Source organism: Mercurialis annua, linkage group LG1-X (assembly GCF_937616625.2).
Source record: "Mercurialis annua linkage group LG1-X, ddMerAnnu1.2, whole genome shotgun sequence".
Lineage (NCBI taxonomy): Eukaryota > Viridiplantae > Streptophyta > Magnoliopsida > Malpighiales > Euphorbiaceae > Mercurialis > Mercurialis annua.
Genome location: NC_065570.1, coordinates 49,551,989 through 49,571,732, shown reverse-complemented (window position 1 = coordinate 49,571,732; position 19,744 = coordinate 49,551,989). Strand labels below are relative to the sequence as shown.

The following is a 19,744-nucleotide window of genomic DNA, read 5'->3' as shown; positions in this document are numbered from 1 at the left end:
AATCGAATTGAGTGAATTCCCAATTCAAGTTCGAATATCAATATATTTTCATGAGTCTAATCAAGTTATAACTATTTGTTTATGTACATATAATTATACATATTTATAATAATACTAATAATTTATATTAAAATTTAATTTTAATTTTTTTTATATAAGGGATAATACTCTTTCCGTCCCAAATTGATAGGCAGTTTAGGACAAATACAAGTTTTAAGAAATTATACTTATCAAGATAAAATGAGTAAATTTATAAACAAATACCACACTTGCCCTCATTTATTATAGTAGCAATTTTGTCTTTTAGCATCTTTTGTGTTATTTTCAATGCATTCAACTATAATTAATGAGGATATATATGACAATTAAACATTCAAGTAATAAATTGCTGCCTATAATTTGGGACAAAAAAAATGAAAATAGTGCTATTAATTTAGGACGGAGGGAGTACTATTTACATCCTGATATTATTTTATGCTTAATAGTTTTTTCATAATTTTTTAAAAGTCATTTGTTTTCCTCTCGATGTTTGGTCCAAATTCACTAATATATTCTTTTTTTAGTTAAAAGGGTTTTGTTTTGTTTTTTTTTTTTTTGTAAAAAGTTAAATTTAGTTTAGCCAATGAATTTATTTTTCTTTCAAAAAATTCATGAACTTATAAAATCATTAAAATATCCAAATAGATTTATATAATTTTGTTAAAATGATTTGATAAACAATAAAATATTTAGGGAAGTACACATATCACCTTTTATTAAAACTTATTTAAAAAATATTTTAAACTTTAAAAATTACACTTCATATTAACTACTTAATCATTTTTTTACTTTCTTTAAATTTTTATTTATAAAAACACTGCATCAAAATAAAACACTAGAAAAATATTAATAATATACCACCGGAGTTCGGTGACCAATCACCGAAATTGGGCTGATTTTTTTTCGATCGGCGGAAGTCAACATGTGATATGTTCACTGTTGACTTTGTTGACTGGTATGTATGAGTGTTTTTTTAGGTGTATTTTAAATGTTTTTTGAATGTTTTCGATGTATTTTTTATTTTTATTAACTGTGATGTATGAGTATTTTTAAGTGTTTTTTGTTTGTTTTTATTTTTTTTTCGGTGTATTTTTCATTGGTTCTTGGCAAACTAATACCAAAAAGTAAACTAAAAATAAACCGACTTAATTTCTTTCGATTCTTTTCCTGTATTTTTAATCCAGTATTTTTGTAAATAATTTTTTTTAGCACTTTGAGAATTTTTTTCTTCCTAGTGGGTTTGCAATTATTTTTTTCGGGTAGTTTTAAAAATAACCCCTAAAATATTTATATAATTACATTTAATAAAAAATCACGATTAAAGTTAATTATTTTTTAAAAATAAATTGCACCTAATGTGTTATGTTCGGTTCTATTAGCAAGTTTCATAGTACAATATGTTTTTGATATTTTTGAATCATATGAAATTTAAATTTTAAACTAAACAAAATATATGAAATTCTAAACTTCTTAATGAACTAACTTATTTAATATTTATTAATTTTTGATGTTTTTAATTTTGTTTGATAAAAAATTATTTTATCTTATTTTATAATATTTTAATAAATTAAAATGTTATGGTTGGATAAATAATTTAAAATTATTTAATATATTTTTGAATTTTTAAGTAATTTATGGACTTATTTAAAAGAAAAATAAATTTAAGGGTTAAACAGAACTTTATTTTTTACAAACAGATCCTTCAATCAAGGGTATCAGGGAATAAACATTTGACTTTTTAAAAGTTGTGGGAAACTAGTGATAATGACCTAATATTAGGGGGACTCGATAATTATAACTATAATAATAATAGAGTTGACTCAATCGAATCAAACTCCATTCCCAATTATTCTACCGGGCTCATACTCGAGTTTTTAAATTAAAACTTAACCGCATTCAAGTCAAATTTCATTTTTTAGACTTAAGCCAAGCTAGTCCTTGATAATGATTCGTCTCGACTTTCGACTTTCGACTTGGTTACCCCTTCTCAATGGGATATAATTACCATGAGTAGACCCTTGTTAGGGTGCAGACATCCTAATTAAACAAATTCTCGTGATCAAGAGATACATAACACTCGAATAACAATGTCTCTCAAGGATGAGATGTGAGTTAATCTCTCGGATCAGAGCTTTCATATCAAGTGGTAAGGCAATTGAATGTCATTTTTTTTAAAGCTGCAATTGAATGTCACTTAATAAGTCCTAAAAGCGGTAGGAATTTTTTTTAATATTACAAAATGTGTAAATTGGATATAATTGAAGAAATGGCTAATTTTGACAAGGCCATAAAAGAATTGAAAGAATGTTTATTACTTCCAATATTGTATAGTCAAATAAAACTAACTTCTTTAACTAGCAGTGTGAATCACAAAATAATATAATATTTTATGCAATTGTAGTTTCATTCTCAACATTCATGAGTTAAATGGATATGCGCAGACACATACCTTCAGAAATGAATTTCTCGATCACCAAAATCTTTGCTGCCAAATGAGAGTAAATGAGGAATCTTGGTCCTGAACAATGGTATTGAAGATCAAGTACTTGCATGTCTTTAGATCATCTTATCATAACTTTTCTATCCATTTCCTCCCAAAAGTAAGGCCGCGGTACCGAGCTCTCTTTCTTTTCTCGAATAAGACCACAACTGAGTTGCGCCCGATCAAGGACTCTACAACTGAAGGAAAGATCATTCGAAGCTTTCTCAAATCACGAAACTTCTAATTGCAAACCAATCACAGCCTATGTTGCACGAGAACTTCTCAAATCTTATGTTTCTACATTTTATTTCTTGTTCTAGCAGTTAAGTGTTTTAAATCCATGCTACATAATTCATGACTTGTAGTAAAACATGAAATGCTATCCCGTGCAAACTTTCCATACTGTTAGAGAATGTGAGAATTATACTACACATAATCTAGCCACCAATGATACTCACTTTACTGAGATTAGTACTTCAATTACAAGTTTGCTTACGCTTTCATGCCCACTACAGTAATGCCTAACAATGGCTTCCCAACTATCATAATTCAATCCGACCTGTCTCTTCTCAATTTCTTCCAACACAAAGCAAACACCATCAATATTACCGGACCTCAACAGACCAACTATAAAACAGTTAAACGTTTCAACGAGGGAAAAATGTCTACTAACCAACATTGCATTCAAAACCTTCAAACCTCTCTCAAAGTCCCCAATATGGCAAAACCCATCAACCAACATTCTGTAAGTCACCGCATTCACTTCAGAACCTCCAATTTGCATTTCAAACAAAACTTTATAAGCTTCTGCTACCTTACCTTCCTTGCAAAGATAATTTATCAATATATTATAAATTACAACATCAGGCTTAAACCGCCTTTTGTTCATTTCAAAAAGCAAAGATTTCGCCTCCTCAATCTTACCTCTCTTTCCAAGATCATTTATCAAAACGCCGAAATTCAAATTTTTTGACTTACATCCATTATATTCCATATCAAACAACATCTTCTTAGCCTCATTATACTCACCCACCGAACAAATGCCCTCCATTAACAACGCATGAGTTACCGCATTGGCTCGTTTCCCTTTCTTAATTATATCCTTAAACAAATCCTTACCTTTCTCAACCTTACCGTTTCTCGATAAGACTATTATAACTCACGACACTCGGTTCCACTCTTCTCTCAAGCATTTTATCGAACACCTTATAAGCTTCACCCCACTCGCCCTTCTCAAGCCATCCTTGATCAATATATTAAACAGAACCGCATTCAAACAAAAACCCATTTTAAAGGACCTATCAAATAAGCCTTTAGCATCAAACAATCTAATATTATCAACAAGAACACTCAATATAGCATCCAAGGACTGAAGTGTACTGACACAGTTAAAACCCTTCATTTAATTGAAAAGCCCAACGACTTTATCAACCAAAACCAATTTTCCATGGTGCTGAAACAAAGCAATGAAAGGGTATCTTTGCAATGAACGTTATTGTCCTATAAATAACCAAGAACAGTATCAACATCTTCCAATTTACGGGAGCGAGCAAGCTTGTAAATGAGAGCAGAGTATGATGGGTAGTCATGCTTATAACCTGTTCATGATATTCCTCAAAGAGAGACAATGCTTTATCTGGGTCTTCTATTTCTTTTACGTTGACAACGAATGGTATGTGTCTGCGTTGTCTTCTTGGACAATTTTGATGATTTGTGTTGGGTTTTCTGGGTTTGGTTGAAGTCAGAGTTTTATAGTGTTGATTATGCGTTAGATTGATGAATTGACGAATTTGAATTGTTTTTTTAGGTTTGAAAATGTCCATTATAGCTAAATGCTGGCTAATTTTTACTTAAAATTTTCAGGAACTTGTATAGATCTAAAAGACACCCTACATATATTTTAGATTTTACAAAATCAGATCCCAAATTCGAAAATCCACTAAATATTTTGATATATCTAGCACCTACAAACACCAAAGATCTTCAAACTTATTCAAATATGAAAAATACAAATCAAAATCCAAAAAAACCTTCATAAACCAAAGACTTTATTCAACTAAAAAAAGAACATAGTAGATTTATATTAAATAATATTATAGGCGGAGAGAAATGATTTTCCGGCTATAACCAGAAAAATCATCTTCTCCCACCTTTAAAAAAATGAACAAATGAAATTTTTTTTAAAGAGAAGGAAGAGCAAATATTTTAAAAAGAGATACTTTTTTCAGGTAGAGATACATAGAAATAGGTTAACCACTCATTAAATGTTGCTTGAATTAGAAATTACAATACGCAGAGAAAAAGCGTGAAACAATTTAATCAGCTATAGCTCAATTAGCGTAAGAAGTAAGTATATTTGTAGAATTAAATGATAAAAGAAAAATATATTACACCTTAAATTATTTATAAATATACTCTCTTAACTTTTTAATTTGCAAGTGTGCGTATTTTTTAAAATTGAGTTAAATACACCTTTTTTTTATTAGCGCACTTTATGTGTTTCACACGTGACACGTAATATGATTCGTCAAATAATTATATTTATTATAAATTTAAAGAGAAATATAGTAAAAACTAAAAACGTTGAATAAAGAACGTTAACATGGTCACAATGAGTAAAGTACACTAAGTTAATTATATCAATTTTAATCTTGATAAAATTTTTTTATATTTATTTTATATGTATGTATCATTATTATTTTATCAATATTATAAATATTATTTTTGGTAACTGATAGTTAGGGTATAGAAAAGAGTCGGATTCCATCCATTTCCAAAATGGGGCTTCTTGCATTGTATGATTTAGCCCACATTTGCCTTATCGGTGAGACTTTAGTTTGCAGACTGCTCCCATACCACGTGGCTTCCCCATGGCTGTTGATATAGTTTTTTTTCCATTAAAACCATAAAGTATAAACTCTGCATCTCATTTTTATTCATTCCCTTTATCCAAAATCATGCAAGATAAGCTCACATGCCCATCTAGCTCAACTTTCATATATTTAGGGCTAATCCCCTGAAAAAACCCCATCTTTCAACCCCCTTTCATTTGCACCTTTACCTTTTAAAATCTCCAATTTTATCCAAATTTCTATCTTTTATTTTCAGTTGCACCCTAAAAATATTAAATTAGCTATTTTTCACTATAAAAAAGTTCAAATCGATAATTTATATTTTAATTCATATTCTAAATAGTTTTCAATATTTAAATTTCAACAATAAAACCATATTTCTAAAATTTTTAAAAGTTAAATTTTTTTATATAAAATATAAATCAATTAAAAATATCATTAAATATGGTTTTTTTGTTGAAATTTAAACATTAAGGACTATTTAGAACATGAATTAAAATATAAAGTATCGATTTCAACTTTTCTTTAGAGACAAAAGCCCAATTTAATGCTTATAGGGTGCAATTGAAAATGAAAGGTGATAATTTGGGTAAAATTGAAGATTTTGAAAGGTGAGGATGCAAACGAAGGGGGGTTGAAAGGTGGGGGGTTGAAAGTTGGGGGTTTTTCAGGGGTTAAGCCTATATTTAGGATTTTTGTTAATTACATATAAGATCCATTGGTTAATCATTTTTTATAATTAAACAACCTAAATTATAATTAAATTATCTAAATTACCTTAAAAACCAAAATTATAAATTTATAAACCTAACTAACCTAATTGCAATTAAACAACCTAAATTATAAATAAAGTATGTACATTACCTTAAACACCCTAAATTATAAATAAATAAACATAATTAAATAATAGAATTAATGACCTAAATTTATTAATCTAATTAAAATATATACCCTAATTACAAGCTAATTAAATTATATATTATTAAAACAAACTAAATTATCTAAACTAAAGTGTTTTTAACTAAACTATTTATAATTAACTAATTATAATAATTAATGAAAATTAAAAACTTACAATAACAGCGAGATGGAGACGTTGGCAACAAGTGACAGCGGAAAGCGACGGTGGCAGCAGGTGAAGCGGAACGCAACGATGGCAGCGGGTCTAAAAAGCACAACCTGTTAATATATTTTAACAAATAAACTGGAAATTACAAAAAAAAAAAAACAAATACAATACCTAGAAATATATGACAGCCGGCGAAGGAAGAAGAAAAGAAGCGGCAGTCACAGTGAGGAGCGGCGCGGAGGAAGGAAGGAGGGATGAATAAAGGCCGAAAATTGAAGCACGGACCTTAAATGGACGACCGACGGACGAAAAATGGCGAATGGCGAACAAACAAACGAGGAACGGCGGAAATAGGGTCTGCGGCGGTTTTCCTTTTTTTTTTTGGCAGAGAAGAAAGAAAGTGGGGAAGAAGAAAGAATGCTGGAATAAAAAGGTTAAAAGATTAGCGATGGATATGTATCCGTCGCTAATATTATGAATTTCGTCGCCAATCAATAAATGAAACGACGAGTTTCATTAATTAATTAATTTAGCGACAGAATTCTATATCCGTCACTAAAATACCGACGAATATAGAATTCTATCGATAATCAGCCCAGATTAAAAAGGTGCGTTGCACCTTTGGCGACGGATATCACTATCCGTCGCTAATTTTCACCAAAAATCTGGCGCCATTCTTTCACTCCATATTCCCGCCATGTTTGTGACGGACTAGCGACGGATAGTCCGTCGCTATATGTAATTTGCGACAGATAATGTATCCGTCGCAAATTCCGTCGCATGCAAAAGTAGTCGATTGGCGACAGATTTGATGTCCCTCGCCAATATCTGTCGCTAATCGACTGTTTTCTAGTAGTGATAGCCATTGCTCTTATAGTACAGTGGTAATAGCCGCCAGCATCGTGATAAGAGTTATTGTCTCGCTTCCTCCTCCCTAATTTTAAAAAAAAATTGTTTTTCAATAAATAAAAGATTGGTTTAGTCATTATTTTTATTTGGCCAAATGGTAAAAAAAACCCAAACCTTTTCAATTTGTTACAATTATATCCAAACCTTTTAATTTTTGCAATAATATCCAAATTACATTTTTTTGTTGCAATAATATCCAAATTGCATTTTTTTGTAGCAATAATAGTCAAATTGATGGCTAAACTTGTTGTTTTCAATTAAAATATTAGGCTATTATTATATTTTGATATATAATAATATAGTAAAAGTCTCCAAAAATGGCAAAAAACTCAAAAAAATTCACATAAAAAGTGCAATTTGGATATTATTGCAACAAAATAATGCAATTTGGATATTATTGCAAAAATTAAAAGGTTTGGATATAATTGCAACAAGTTGTAAAGGTTAGGTTTTTTTTTGCCATTAAGCCTTTTTATTTATAATATATTAACTTTATATATTAATTTTAAGTTGTATATTAAAAGAGAAACAAGTTTATATATTCAAAATTATAGTAGATTGTCAAAAATATCTTAATTAGAAAAAAAATTAACAGTTTGTGATACAGGTCGATCTACGAGGGTCGCCCGTACTGTTTTCCTGCACAAATAACAGATGTAAGCTCAAAGGACCTCAGGCTGGTTCAGCCTGGAAGCCGCTCCTATGCTTAAGTCAATAAGGGTTTTTTTTGTGAGTAAGTGAGTGTTGAAGTGTTTAAGTCTATTTTATGCGTACCTTTCTCAACATTCTGCGGCTTCCTTTTATAGTGAGTTTATGGCAGTTGTCATCTGGTAAATCGTGGTTTTGTCCCACGACTTCTGATGATGGTCAAGGCACGTTCTCCGATTATCCCGGGTAGTGGAGGTAAGAGAACGAAGTGGGCGAGGTAAGCTTGATAGCCAAATCGGGCGGAGTCTGATTAAGGCCGACTTGGGCGATATTTGTATCACATCTGGGCGATGGTTCTTTCGGATACTTAGTGGGCGAGTATAGCGTTTCCTAGGCGGTGCTTTGAGTTCGGATATTCTTAGGTTGGTATCAGTTTGATTCAACTATTTTATAAATTATATAATTTTTTTATGAATAAAATTATATTAAAAGTTATAATACGTGGAAAAAAATCCACATTCAAGAGCTTAGCCAAATAAGCTAGAACACCAAGCAAGAAACAAACTAAGAAAAAAAAGAATATTGGGATTTTGTTATACAAATCTAAACCCAAATAAATAAAATAAAGAGATTACAAAGATCTAAATAATAAAAATAAAATATATTTTAGGGTTTTTATTTATTTTTATGATATCTCGTCAATAGAAGAAGAAAAAAAATTTAAAACATTATTTATCTAAATTTTTTGAGTTTGTATGCTATTAGAATAGTGTTATTTTTACAATTTTTTAATAAAAAAACTTCTCTTAATATCGATTAGTTTATCATACAAATAATTTAAGATTGAATTGTATTTTATTTTTGCTAATTAGACTCTTCATTTCTTTTATTTACTTCTTACTCATAATCTATTAAAAATAAAATATTGTCAAACAAAGTTGTTAATAATTTTATTTGTTGGTTTTATATGATAGCCGCTATTTCTCTCAGTTATAATTCGATATACAAATCAATTGGTTCCATTGTATTATATATATATATATATATATATATATATATATATATATATCACATTATAACTTCAAAAGTGAGTAAGTAATGATTTATAAAACAAGATAGCTGCTAACATCCTATAGATTGTTTATTTCTCTTCATCTTGATTATGAGTAACACTTGAGATTACTATGACTCACTGAATTTCGTAACTTCTATTTCATAACATTTATTATATGTCAATTTTAATTAAAAGGTTCAAAAATAACATCCGAGAGTACGTATGAACAGAAAAGTTGGAAACTACTATTAATTACAGAGTGTTTATCCCATAAATTGATTGTGCCATGTCATAATTACAATAAGTCAATGGAGATTTGCGATAGGAAATTTTTTTTTTATTTAATTTTTTTATTATGAATTTTTCCACATGAATAACGCACCATTGGTTTGTTGCACGAATGACATGATGCAACGGTTGCGTGCAATAATTTTTCTTAATTACATAAATAGCTTCAGAAGCACATCTACCTTTATGATCTAACTTTCCAATTGATTAATTTAATTGATGAATTAGGTTCAAAAGTCTACTAGGATATTGATTATAGACAAGTGGTCTATAATTTCAAAATTTGGTGGTGGTACAAAGTGAACAAGATGGGCATTAATATTGACATCAGATTCATTAGCCACTAATTATAGAGTAAAATTTCGCCTATAATAAATTCCTTATTTATGCTAGCTTCAAAACTAGATATATAAAAGAGATTGAAGTTAGGTTAGAAACTTTGAACCCAATACAAAACTGAGTTTAAAATTGGATTATGAAAAACTAAATTTGTAATTGAGTAGTACTTTTGAAGAGTTGTCCATGTAATTTTAGGTCCTTATCTACAAAATTAAACTATATGATTTTGTAAAATTTTATTTCAATTCCGTCCATTTGATACGTAGAGAAGATGTTTTACCAAACGAGTTTTATGATCGATGTTATACTTGTTGTAAGATTATGCATAGCAGAATTAAACATAAATCAATAAAAAATATTTATATAACAGTAAAGTAGAAAAGCAATCAAATGAACTAAGACACACATAAATTGTCTATGTATATATGGAGAATAAGGAATAAGTAGTTCACTAATATCAAAACAAGAGATTATAAAAAAATGATTAGAGATCGTTCCAATGTTCAAAAGCCAAATAATCAAAAAAAGCCAAACCTTTCATGAATGTTTCACAAAAGTCTAAACCTTTCAATTTTATCCAATTTGTCCTGAAAACACATGATTTCGTTTCAATTTTGTCTAATTATGTAATTTTGCTCATGTGGCGCTGATATGGCATGCCACACATCATCGCCACATAGGCAAAATTGTGTAGTTGGACAGAATTGAAACAAAATCATGCATTTTAAGACAAATTGGATAAAATTGAAAAGTTTGGATTTTTGTGAAACTTTCATAAAAGATTTGGCCTTTTTTGATCATTTGGCCATGTTCAAAACTTAATCACTGCAAATAGTTTATTCAGCCCAATAAAAAATTGAGATTTTTAGACAAATATCTATAAAACACCTAAATATTCTCAAGAACACTCATTGACTAAAATTTGTTGAAATTTACGGTTTGACCAAATTTTATTGCAAAAATATATTTTCTGAGTTGAAAACTACGACTTTGTACAATTACAGGTGGAAGATGGTTTGTTGATGAAGGAAAACAAAACATGAACCAAAACCAATCCATAGATCCACCGATTCTCTTCATAGAAAAACATCGCCTTCTCATTGTGATTCCGATTTCATTGCTGCGGCTACCGGCATTTTTGCTGCCATGGGGAACAGATGGGCCATTGCCGAAAAAAACTGCACAATTGGATTTTGTAGTCGGGCAAACAGAGAATTTCTTCGGGAAGGCGAAATCTGGTGAGTATTAGAAGGAATCCGATTTTTCTCTGATTTCATTGTTTTACCTTTCACTTGTAGTTTTCTATTTAATCTGCGTTTTTTTTAAAATCAAATTGTTGTTTTAACTAACTCTTGTCTATATTATTGATTTATGTTTTCAGTATAAATTGAGTTTAATTTGATTTTTCTGACATTAGGGTTTCACTAATTTTTATCATTGTTTGTTTGTTTAATTGGATATAACGTGTCAATTGACATTGTACTTCTTCTTCATTTTTGAACAACTATAATTCTTTTTAAGATGCTCTTTGTAGCTTTCTATTTCATAGCTTGTTGAAACTGATACTGATTAATTACTGAGATTGGGTTTTATACTTTGAATGATATCAATTTAGGATGAATATAAGCTATATAGATGAATTGAGTATTATTATACCTGGAAGCAGTTTTTTAAAATAGAATAAGCAATAATTTACATTTATGGTTTGCAGCATTCATTAGAGTTTAATGGAACTATTTCTGAACTTTTGTAGAATTGCTCATGCTTAAATCGAAGGAGCTTTAAAGTTATATTTAACTTTAAACTAATTCTAAAATGAATGCGATTCATGTTATGCTTAGCTACGACCTAAATAATATTCTTATACATCTAGATAATGTGGTGAGTTTTTTTTATTATTGCAAGTATTACATTTGAAGTCTATAGCATGGATACGAAAATGTTGAGCTGAGAAACTCCGGAACAGAATTCGACAAATTGTGCAACATAGCATGCAATACCCTTTTATTTTCAGAAAGCCATCAACTTGTTATTACTATGTTTGTGTCTGTTTGTATGATGGTCATTTTGTTTTTTGCTGATGGAAATATGGTACTCTTTCATGTGCAGGTCCTTTCTGTTGTTAGGCTTTTTCAAGTTGAGGTTGATCCTATGGTGTGTTTGATGAAGGTTGAGAAGGCACCACCGAAATCTTATGCTAATATTGGAATCTTTACTATTAGTTTACTAAAAGTTTTTTTATTGTTAGTTCTCTTTTAAAATTGTAAAAATTATAGTTTACTATAAATTTACTATCAATATTTTAAAACATGTATGAAGTTAGTTTCAATTTGATTTACTATTTTAGTTTTTATAAATTTAGTAGTTGTTTAGTAAACTGTTACTGAACTTGCACTAAACTACATGTATTTTTTTTATAAAAAATTATTGGTAAATATTTGGTAATCTAATAGTAAATTTTCAAAAAATCTTTATATAATGTACTAACAACAGTAATAATTGTCTACTAGTTGTAATTCACAATTGGAAATCTATTAAGACACTTTGAGTGACCTATTAGTAAACCTATAACAATGTTAAAAGGATATAAAATAAATTTTATTGGTTAACTTTTAGAATTTATTAGAAAACTTTAGGGATATTTATTGGTTATCTTTGGGTTATTAATAGTTGAAAGTGTAACTTATTAGTAAAAGTATTTGGTAACAATTTAGTAAACCTTTATTAACCTATTAACAAACGTAAAACAATCTATTCCGATTTAAATTGTTTTATTATCAGTGAATATTAAGAAAATGGATATAATTAAAATAATAGATATAATTAAAATAAAGAAATGTATTAAATTGTAACCAAAGGCTTACTAAATGGTTACCAACAGCTGACACAAAAATAATAATAATCATTAGACAATTATTATAATTACTGGTATACTATATGAAAATTTATCAAATTATATATCAAAAATTTACTATTAGATTGTCAAATATTTACCTATAATTTGTAATAAAGTAAAACATATATTAAAAAATAGTTTATTATTAGTTAACTAACATTCTGATAAATAGAAACTAAACAAAAATAACAACCAATATTCATAGGTTTAAAAAACAATCATATACAACAAAATAATCCAAACAAACAACTAAAACTGAAAATCCATATATTAGACAATCACAAGTATTAAATCTTTCTCTTCATCTTTGCATTTCTCGCTTCCACATTCGTCACTCTTAATATTTTCAGCCATCTTCATGTTCCTATATTGATACAAAAGAAATGCAATACGCTCCCGCTGATCATCAAAAATATATAAAATTAGTAACCCTTTAATGAACTGTTAGAAACTATTTGATAAAAAATAATAGATATAATAAAATAAAAAAATGTATTAAATTGTAACCAAAGGCTTACTAAATAGTTACTAAATGGTTACCAACAACTGACACAAAAATAATAATAATCATTAGACAATTATTATAATTACTGGTATACTATATGAAAATTTATCAAATTATATATCGGAAGTTTACTATTAGATTGTCAAATATTTACCTATAATTTGTAATAAAGTAAAATATATATTAAAAAATAGCTTACTATTAGTTAACTAACATTCTAATAAATAGATACTGAATTTATAAAACTAAACAAAAATAACAACCAATATTCATAAGTTTAGAAAACAATCATATACAACAAAATAATCCAAACAAACAACTAAAACTGAAAATCCATATATTAGACAATCATAAGTATTAAATCGTTTTCTTCATCTTTGCATTTCTCGCTTCCACATTCGTCACTCTTAATATTTTCAGCCATCTTCATGTTCCTATATTGATACAAAAAAAATGTAATACGCTCCTGCTGTTGATCATAAAAAATATATAAAATTAGTAACCCTTTAGTGAACTGTTAGAAACTATTTGATAAAATATAATAGATATAAATAAAATAAAGAAATGTATTAAATTGTAACCAAAGGCTTACTAAATAGTTACTAAATGGTTACCAACAGCTGACACAAAAATAATAATAATCATTAGACAATTATTATAATTATTGGTATACTATATGAAAATTTATCGAATTATATATCGGATAATTGCCAAATATTTACCTATAATTTGTAATAAAGTAAAACATATATTAAAAAATACTCCCTCCGTCCCATAAAGATAGAAAAAGTACCACCTTTTTTTGTCCCATAAAAATAGAAAAAGTTGAGTTAGTTAAGTTAAAAATTATCAAAATACCCCTACATGCTTATCATAAAACATTAAATGCATATTTTGAAAAGATAAACAAATGAGTTGTAAGTGCTATAATTAGTAGAGTGGCTTTGGAAAATGTACATAACTAATAAAGTACAAAGGGTAATTTAGACAAACTATCACAAATTACCTATAAATAACTATTTTCTTAATTCTTGTAAAATGGGTACTTTTTCTATCTTTACGGGACGGAGGGAGTAGTTTACTATTAGAACTAACATTCTAACAAATAGATACTGAATTTATAAAATTAAACAAAAATAACAACCAATATTCATAGGTTTAGAAAACAATCATATACAACAAAATAATCCAAACAAACAACTAAAACTGAAAATCCATATACTAGATAGTCACAAGTATTAAATCTTTTTTTTTCTGTTTCCCTTTCTCGCTTCCACATTCGTCTTCTTAACTTCAACCTCTTCGTCACTCTCAATATTTTCAGCCATCTTCATGTTCCTGTATTGATATAAAAGAAATGAAATATGCTCCCGCTGTTGATCAGCAAAAATATATAAAATTAGTAACCCTTTAGTGAACTGTTAGAAACTATTTAGTAAAAACTAATAGATATAATTAAAATAAAGAGATTCTTTTCCATGACTCTATTCTATTCGACCAGAGATGTTTTATTTTACTAACTGTTCAGTAACGGTTTACTATTCGGTTATTAAAAGATAAGTTACTTTGCTAATTATTTACTAATGTTTTGCTTCAATTTATTTAAAGATAAGTCACTTCACTAATGGTTTATTATCAATTTATTATTAATTTATTATCAGTCTAAACAAATTAACAGTCACAAAACAACCATAACAATGAACAAGTTAATTATCACTTTACCATCAATATTTTTCCATTACTATAGCAATTCCTGTCAATAATTGCTTACTAACAGTCAACTATCGATTTACTATCAATATACAAAAAAAATCATGAATAATCCATTTATTATTTATTTCCAAGTATTATGTTAATCATCCTATTGTGGTGAGTGAAAAAAAATTCTTGGTGGAAACCAAGAGCATGCAAAAGGATAACAAAAAAAAACATGAATATGCATGTAAATCAAATTCAGTCGACTAGAAATGGGACTTCCAATGTTAGAAATTTTCAGTATTATAAAAACGATAAAGTACCTATGAGGAGCAACAAATTAGAAGAAAAATGGGTCTACATCACCGAAATATGTCTCCCACTGTTGAAAATATACACTATAATTTTGTGACGTTAAAAGCTCAAACTATTACCAAACCAAAAACAATAGCAAGAATCGGAAGAACACACTCAAAGCAGATGTGTCAAAAAAGACAGTCACTAGACAATCTACTACCAATCAAAATTAATTTAAAAATGCTAAACTCTCAATAATTGTTATATTGTAAACAGTGTTATCCATGGTCATGGTTTTCCATGGATACTATTAAGTCTACTAACTGTCTACTTAAAGTCCGCTATCGGTTTACTATTAAATTATGGCTTAAATGCACAAAAAATCACCAACTTTCGCGTGTTTTTGATATTTAACACGAACTTTTAATTTTGGCGTAAAAATACATGAACTATCAAATTTTTGCATATAAGACCAAGTTTGCATTTTTTTCAAAAAACGATGTCGTTTTAAGGAAAAAACGGTGCCGTTTTATGGGGAAAACGGTGTCGTTTTATGCCCAAAATGATGTTCGTGTTATTATTGCAAAAATCAGATAGTTCGTGTATTTTTATGCCAAAATTAAAAGTTTGTGTTAAATACCAAAAACACGCGAAAGTTGGTGATTTTTTATGCATTTAAGCCTTAAATTATTTTCTTACTCATCTTGATCTTAATACCCTCCAAAGTAATTTCACAAACCATCACCATTCACCAGCACAGAACAATCCATTCTCTTGAGAATCAAACAAAATAATATAACTGAATTTTACTAAATAATTGTATATTTATATATGAAAAGCAAGTTAAATAAGGAGTTGATGTATGTACATAGTATTACCTTAATACAATTTTAAAACAATGAATCTGTCAGCTTAAAAACTTATAAATTTGATTTTAAAAAAATTGATTGAGGATTTTCATCAAACAGGTAACATGCAGGGTAAAAAGAAGTGTGAGTACCTTATTTAGTAACCCGTTTCAACATTGAGACAAAAATTGGACAAAACCATGACTTTTCCCTACAGTTTCTACAATCAGATATATAAGCCATCATCTTTTAATGCAAATTGTGAAAATACAAACAACATTAATAGAGTAAAAAAGGAAATTAATAGGACCTACAAACTTGAACCTTGAAGTTCCATTTTCAGAATATCTCCTCAGAAACAGCACTAGTGCGATAGCAAAATAAAAAACGATTTGACAAATAATGTTTAAGAAATTGCTGGAGGTCGCGGTTTTCTATCACACTTCATCGTCGGAGAAGCAATTATCATCGGCAATATTCACAGACATGCACGGAAGAGGCGGAGGTAGAGAAAATTGAAGAGACTCCCCATATAATATTTGAAGGGGAAGTGAGATTGAATCATTTTAAAGAAGAAAACAGAAAATCGTATATTTTTAATTTTGCAAAGTAAAAAAGAAAGCAATTTAACATGTAATGTAATTTTGAAAGCGAAATAACCGAACAGTACTATTGAGAATATTTTAATGTTTAGTGGTGGAGAGCCTAATTTCCTCTAAAAAATATGAATTTTAATAATGTTAGGTATAACTATTATGTCTTGCACACTCTTAAAACTCTAAAACCACATAATACCAATTTTTGTAAAGATCGAAAAATGCTCCTTAAAACGAAAAATATTCGTCACACTTTTTGCACTAAAAAATTGCGGATAAAATATTGGGCTAATTATAAAAATTCAAATCTTTACAGGTAGTTGTAATTTAAACTAAAATTTTAATTTTTGTAAAAATATTCCGATTTCATTATTTAATTTGTTGCAATTCTAGTCGTTTAGTACAATATGTATTTGATTTATTTGACTTTTCTAATCATTTTTATCCAAATTTACTTCTTTTTTAATTTCAAACACCGAAAGTTAGAGAATTTAAAATTAGATTTTAACTTTTTTTTTAATTTCTTTTTCATTAAAATTTAAATTTTAAAATTCTGAAAAATGAATTTTGCTGATTACATAATTAGTATATAGTTTCAACTGAAAATTGGGACAATTAAATTGATTATAAAGAAATTAGCTAAAATTGAAGTAAAATACTAAAATCGAAACAATATTATAAACATTTAATTTAAAATGTAAACACACGCATATATTTAGATTTTTTTTTTTTTTTGCATTTAGATCTAAAATATTTAACTTAAAAAGTTGTGAAATGTAGGGAGTGTAATTAATAATTTCATACATAAATTATGCATGCGATAAGGCTACCAACTAAACTAGACTTCTCATTTAAGTTAGGTAGATGGTCATTTATCCTAAAATTTGCATATATTATGAACATCTCGTGCACAAATAAATTCATGCCGAATTACATACTTCTTTTCTTTAAACTAGACTTCTCATTTCCTTGCTTATTTTCCTCATCCACTAAAAAATTGAGCTAAACAAAATGATAATCTTACTATATGCCATAATCTTCATCTTCTCTCTCCTTTCTCTAAAAACCATCTTCCATTATTATAAACACAATCGCCACCATCTTCCTCCGACTCCGTTTCGCATACCAATCATCGGCCACCTTCATCTCCTCGGACCCCTAATGCACCAATCATTACACAAACTCTCATCAACTTATGGCCCTCTAATTTATCTCCGCCTCGGATCAATCCAATCCGTCGTGGTCTCAAATCCCGAAATGGCAAAAGAATTTCTCAAAACTCACGATCTTACATTTTCTTACAGAATTTTCAATCAAGCCATTGATTATCTTACTTATAACGCTGCTACTCCTCTTGCTCCTTATAGTTCTGAATGGATTTTCGTCAAGAAATTAAGCATTTCTGAGTTATTAGGAAGCCATACTCTAAACAAGTTTCTTCCGTTAAGAACTCAAGAATTGCATTCTTTTCTTCGAATGCTCGTCGCTAAATCCGAAACGGGCGAAAGCGTTAATCTTTCGAAGGAAATGTTGAGATTGACGAATAACATTATTTCTCGAATGATAGTAAGTAGGAGATGTTCGGAGAATAATGATGAGGTTGTGGATCTTGTTCGTGAGGTGACTGCGATTTTCGGAGAATTTAATATTTCGGATTTTATATGGTTTTTCAAGAATTGGGATTTGCAGGGAATTCGAAGGAGGCTTAAGGATATTCGGACAAGGTACGATGTTTTGTTGGAGAAAATCATTAGAGAACGTGAAGAAGATAGAAAGAAAAGATTAGAAGATAATGATAATAATGGAGTAAAGGATTTTCTTGATCTTTTGCTTGATGTTGTGGAAGATAAAAACTCGGATATACGATTGAGCAGAGTTCACATGAAGGGTTTAGTAATGGTGAGTATACTACATGATGTAATTATTCATATCATTTACAAAATTTAATTTATTGGGGCTAATGGCACAAAAATTTCAAAAATGCACAACTTTAGTTTATTTGCCTAATATGTCATATTTTTTAAAATCTTATTAGTTTGGCATTTTTTTTTCTTTTTAACAAATATACTCGTTTGGAGCTGACGTGATGCGATGTTGTATACGTTAGATATGATAGATTTTTACAAATTGACAAAGAACATTGCGTCACGTCAGCTCTAAATGAATCGTGTGACAAAGAATATTTGATGGACCAAATTGATAAAATTTAGAGATCACGTTATATTTGGCAAATCACCGAAACCGAAGGTTCTTTGGCAATTTTTTTGATTTAATTGTGTATTTGTAGGACTATCTGACAGCAGGTACAGATTCAACATCAGTTGCAATTGAATGGGCAATGGCAGAAATCATAAATAACCCAACTATTCTCAAGAAAGCAAGGCAAGAAATTGAATCAAAAGTTGGAAAACAAAGGCTAGTTGAAGAATCAGATGTACCAAATCTTACATATATTCAAGCCATAATTAAAGAAACATTTAGACTCCACCCACCAATCCCATTAATCCTCAGAAGTTCAATTCAAGAATGCAAAGTGAAAAATTACACAATTCCTAATAACACTTTACTAATGGTGAATTTATGGTCTATTGGTAGAGACTCTGAAATTTGGAAAAATCCATTGGAGTTCAATCCTGAAAGGTTTTATGAGAATGATTTTGATTTCAGAGGCCAACATTTTCAATTGTTACCGTTTGGTTCGGGTCGGAGGAACTGTTCTGGTATGTCTTTAGCCATGCAGATTTTGCCTATTACATTGGCTACCCTTATTCAATGTTTTGATTGGACGGTGGTTGCGAGTCGGCCAGCGGCGGTTGATGGCGGTGATCAGGTGGTTGATATGACTGAAAAGCCTGGAATCACAGCTCCCTTGGCCAATCATCTTGTGTGTGTGCCAATTGCACGTTTCAATCCGTTTTGAAGTGTTTCAATTTGTGTGTATTAATTACTATGTTTTTTTTTTTTTGAGTTTTTCTTTACCATTTTTAGTAGGTATTGTATTGAATAAGGTGCCTGATTGATCATTTATACTTTATTATTATACTGATATTGTTTTATGTGTTTCCCATAGGCTTGGTAATGGGATGCATTAATATAATTTGTCTATATACAGACTATAGATTTTTTTATAAGTTTATGAAAATTGATAAAATAAAAAATTTAAAATGAATAATATTATGTTTTTTTTATATGGAATAATATTATGTTTTTAAATTGGGATATTGGTA

At 28.9% G+C, this 19,744-nt stretch overlaps 1 protein-coding gene, 1 long non-coding RNA gene and 1 pseudogene across 2 annotated transcripts; 2 read left to right on the top strand and 1 right to left on the bottom strand.

Annotated features, from left to right (window-relative positions):
• Nucleotides 1-2,575: 2,575 nt before the first annotated feature.
• Nucleotides 2,576-4,354, bottom strand: LOC126665817 (pentatricopeptide repeat-containing protein At1g07740, mitochondrial-like; annotated as a pseudogene).
• A 6,196-nt stretch (nucleotides 4,355-10,550) lies between these two features.
• Nucleotides 10,551-12,063, top strand: LOC126665524 (uncharacterized). The gene is made up of 2 exons (XR_007637654.2): nucleotides 10,551-10,918; nucleotides 11,790-12,063. It is a non-coding gene; the product is annotated as an uncharacterized LOC126665524 (long non-coding RNA).
• A 5,350-nt stretch (nucleotides 12,064-17,413) lies between these two features.
• Nucleotides 17,414-19,563, top strand: LOC126674288 (cytochrome P450 93B2-like). The gene is made up of 2 exons (XM_050368719.2): nucleotides 17,414-18,416; nucleotides 18,805-19,563. Exons 1-2 carry the CDS (start codon nucleotides 17,529-17,531, stop codon nucleotides 19,435-19,437), a joined length of 1,521 nt encoding a protein of 506 aa, XP_050224676.1. The 5' UTR covers nucleotides 17,414-17,528; the 3' UTR covers nucleotides 19,438-19,563.
• The last annotated feature ends 181 nt before the right edge of the window (nucleotides 19,564-19,744 follow it).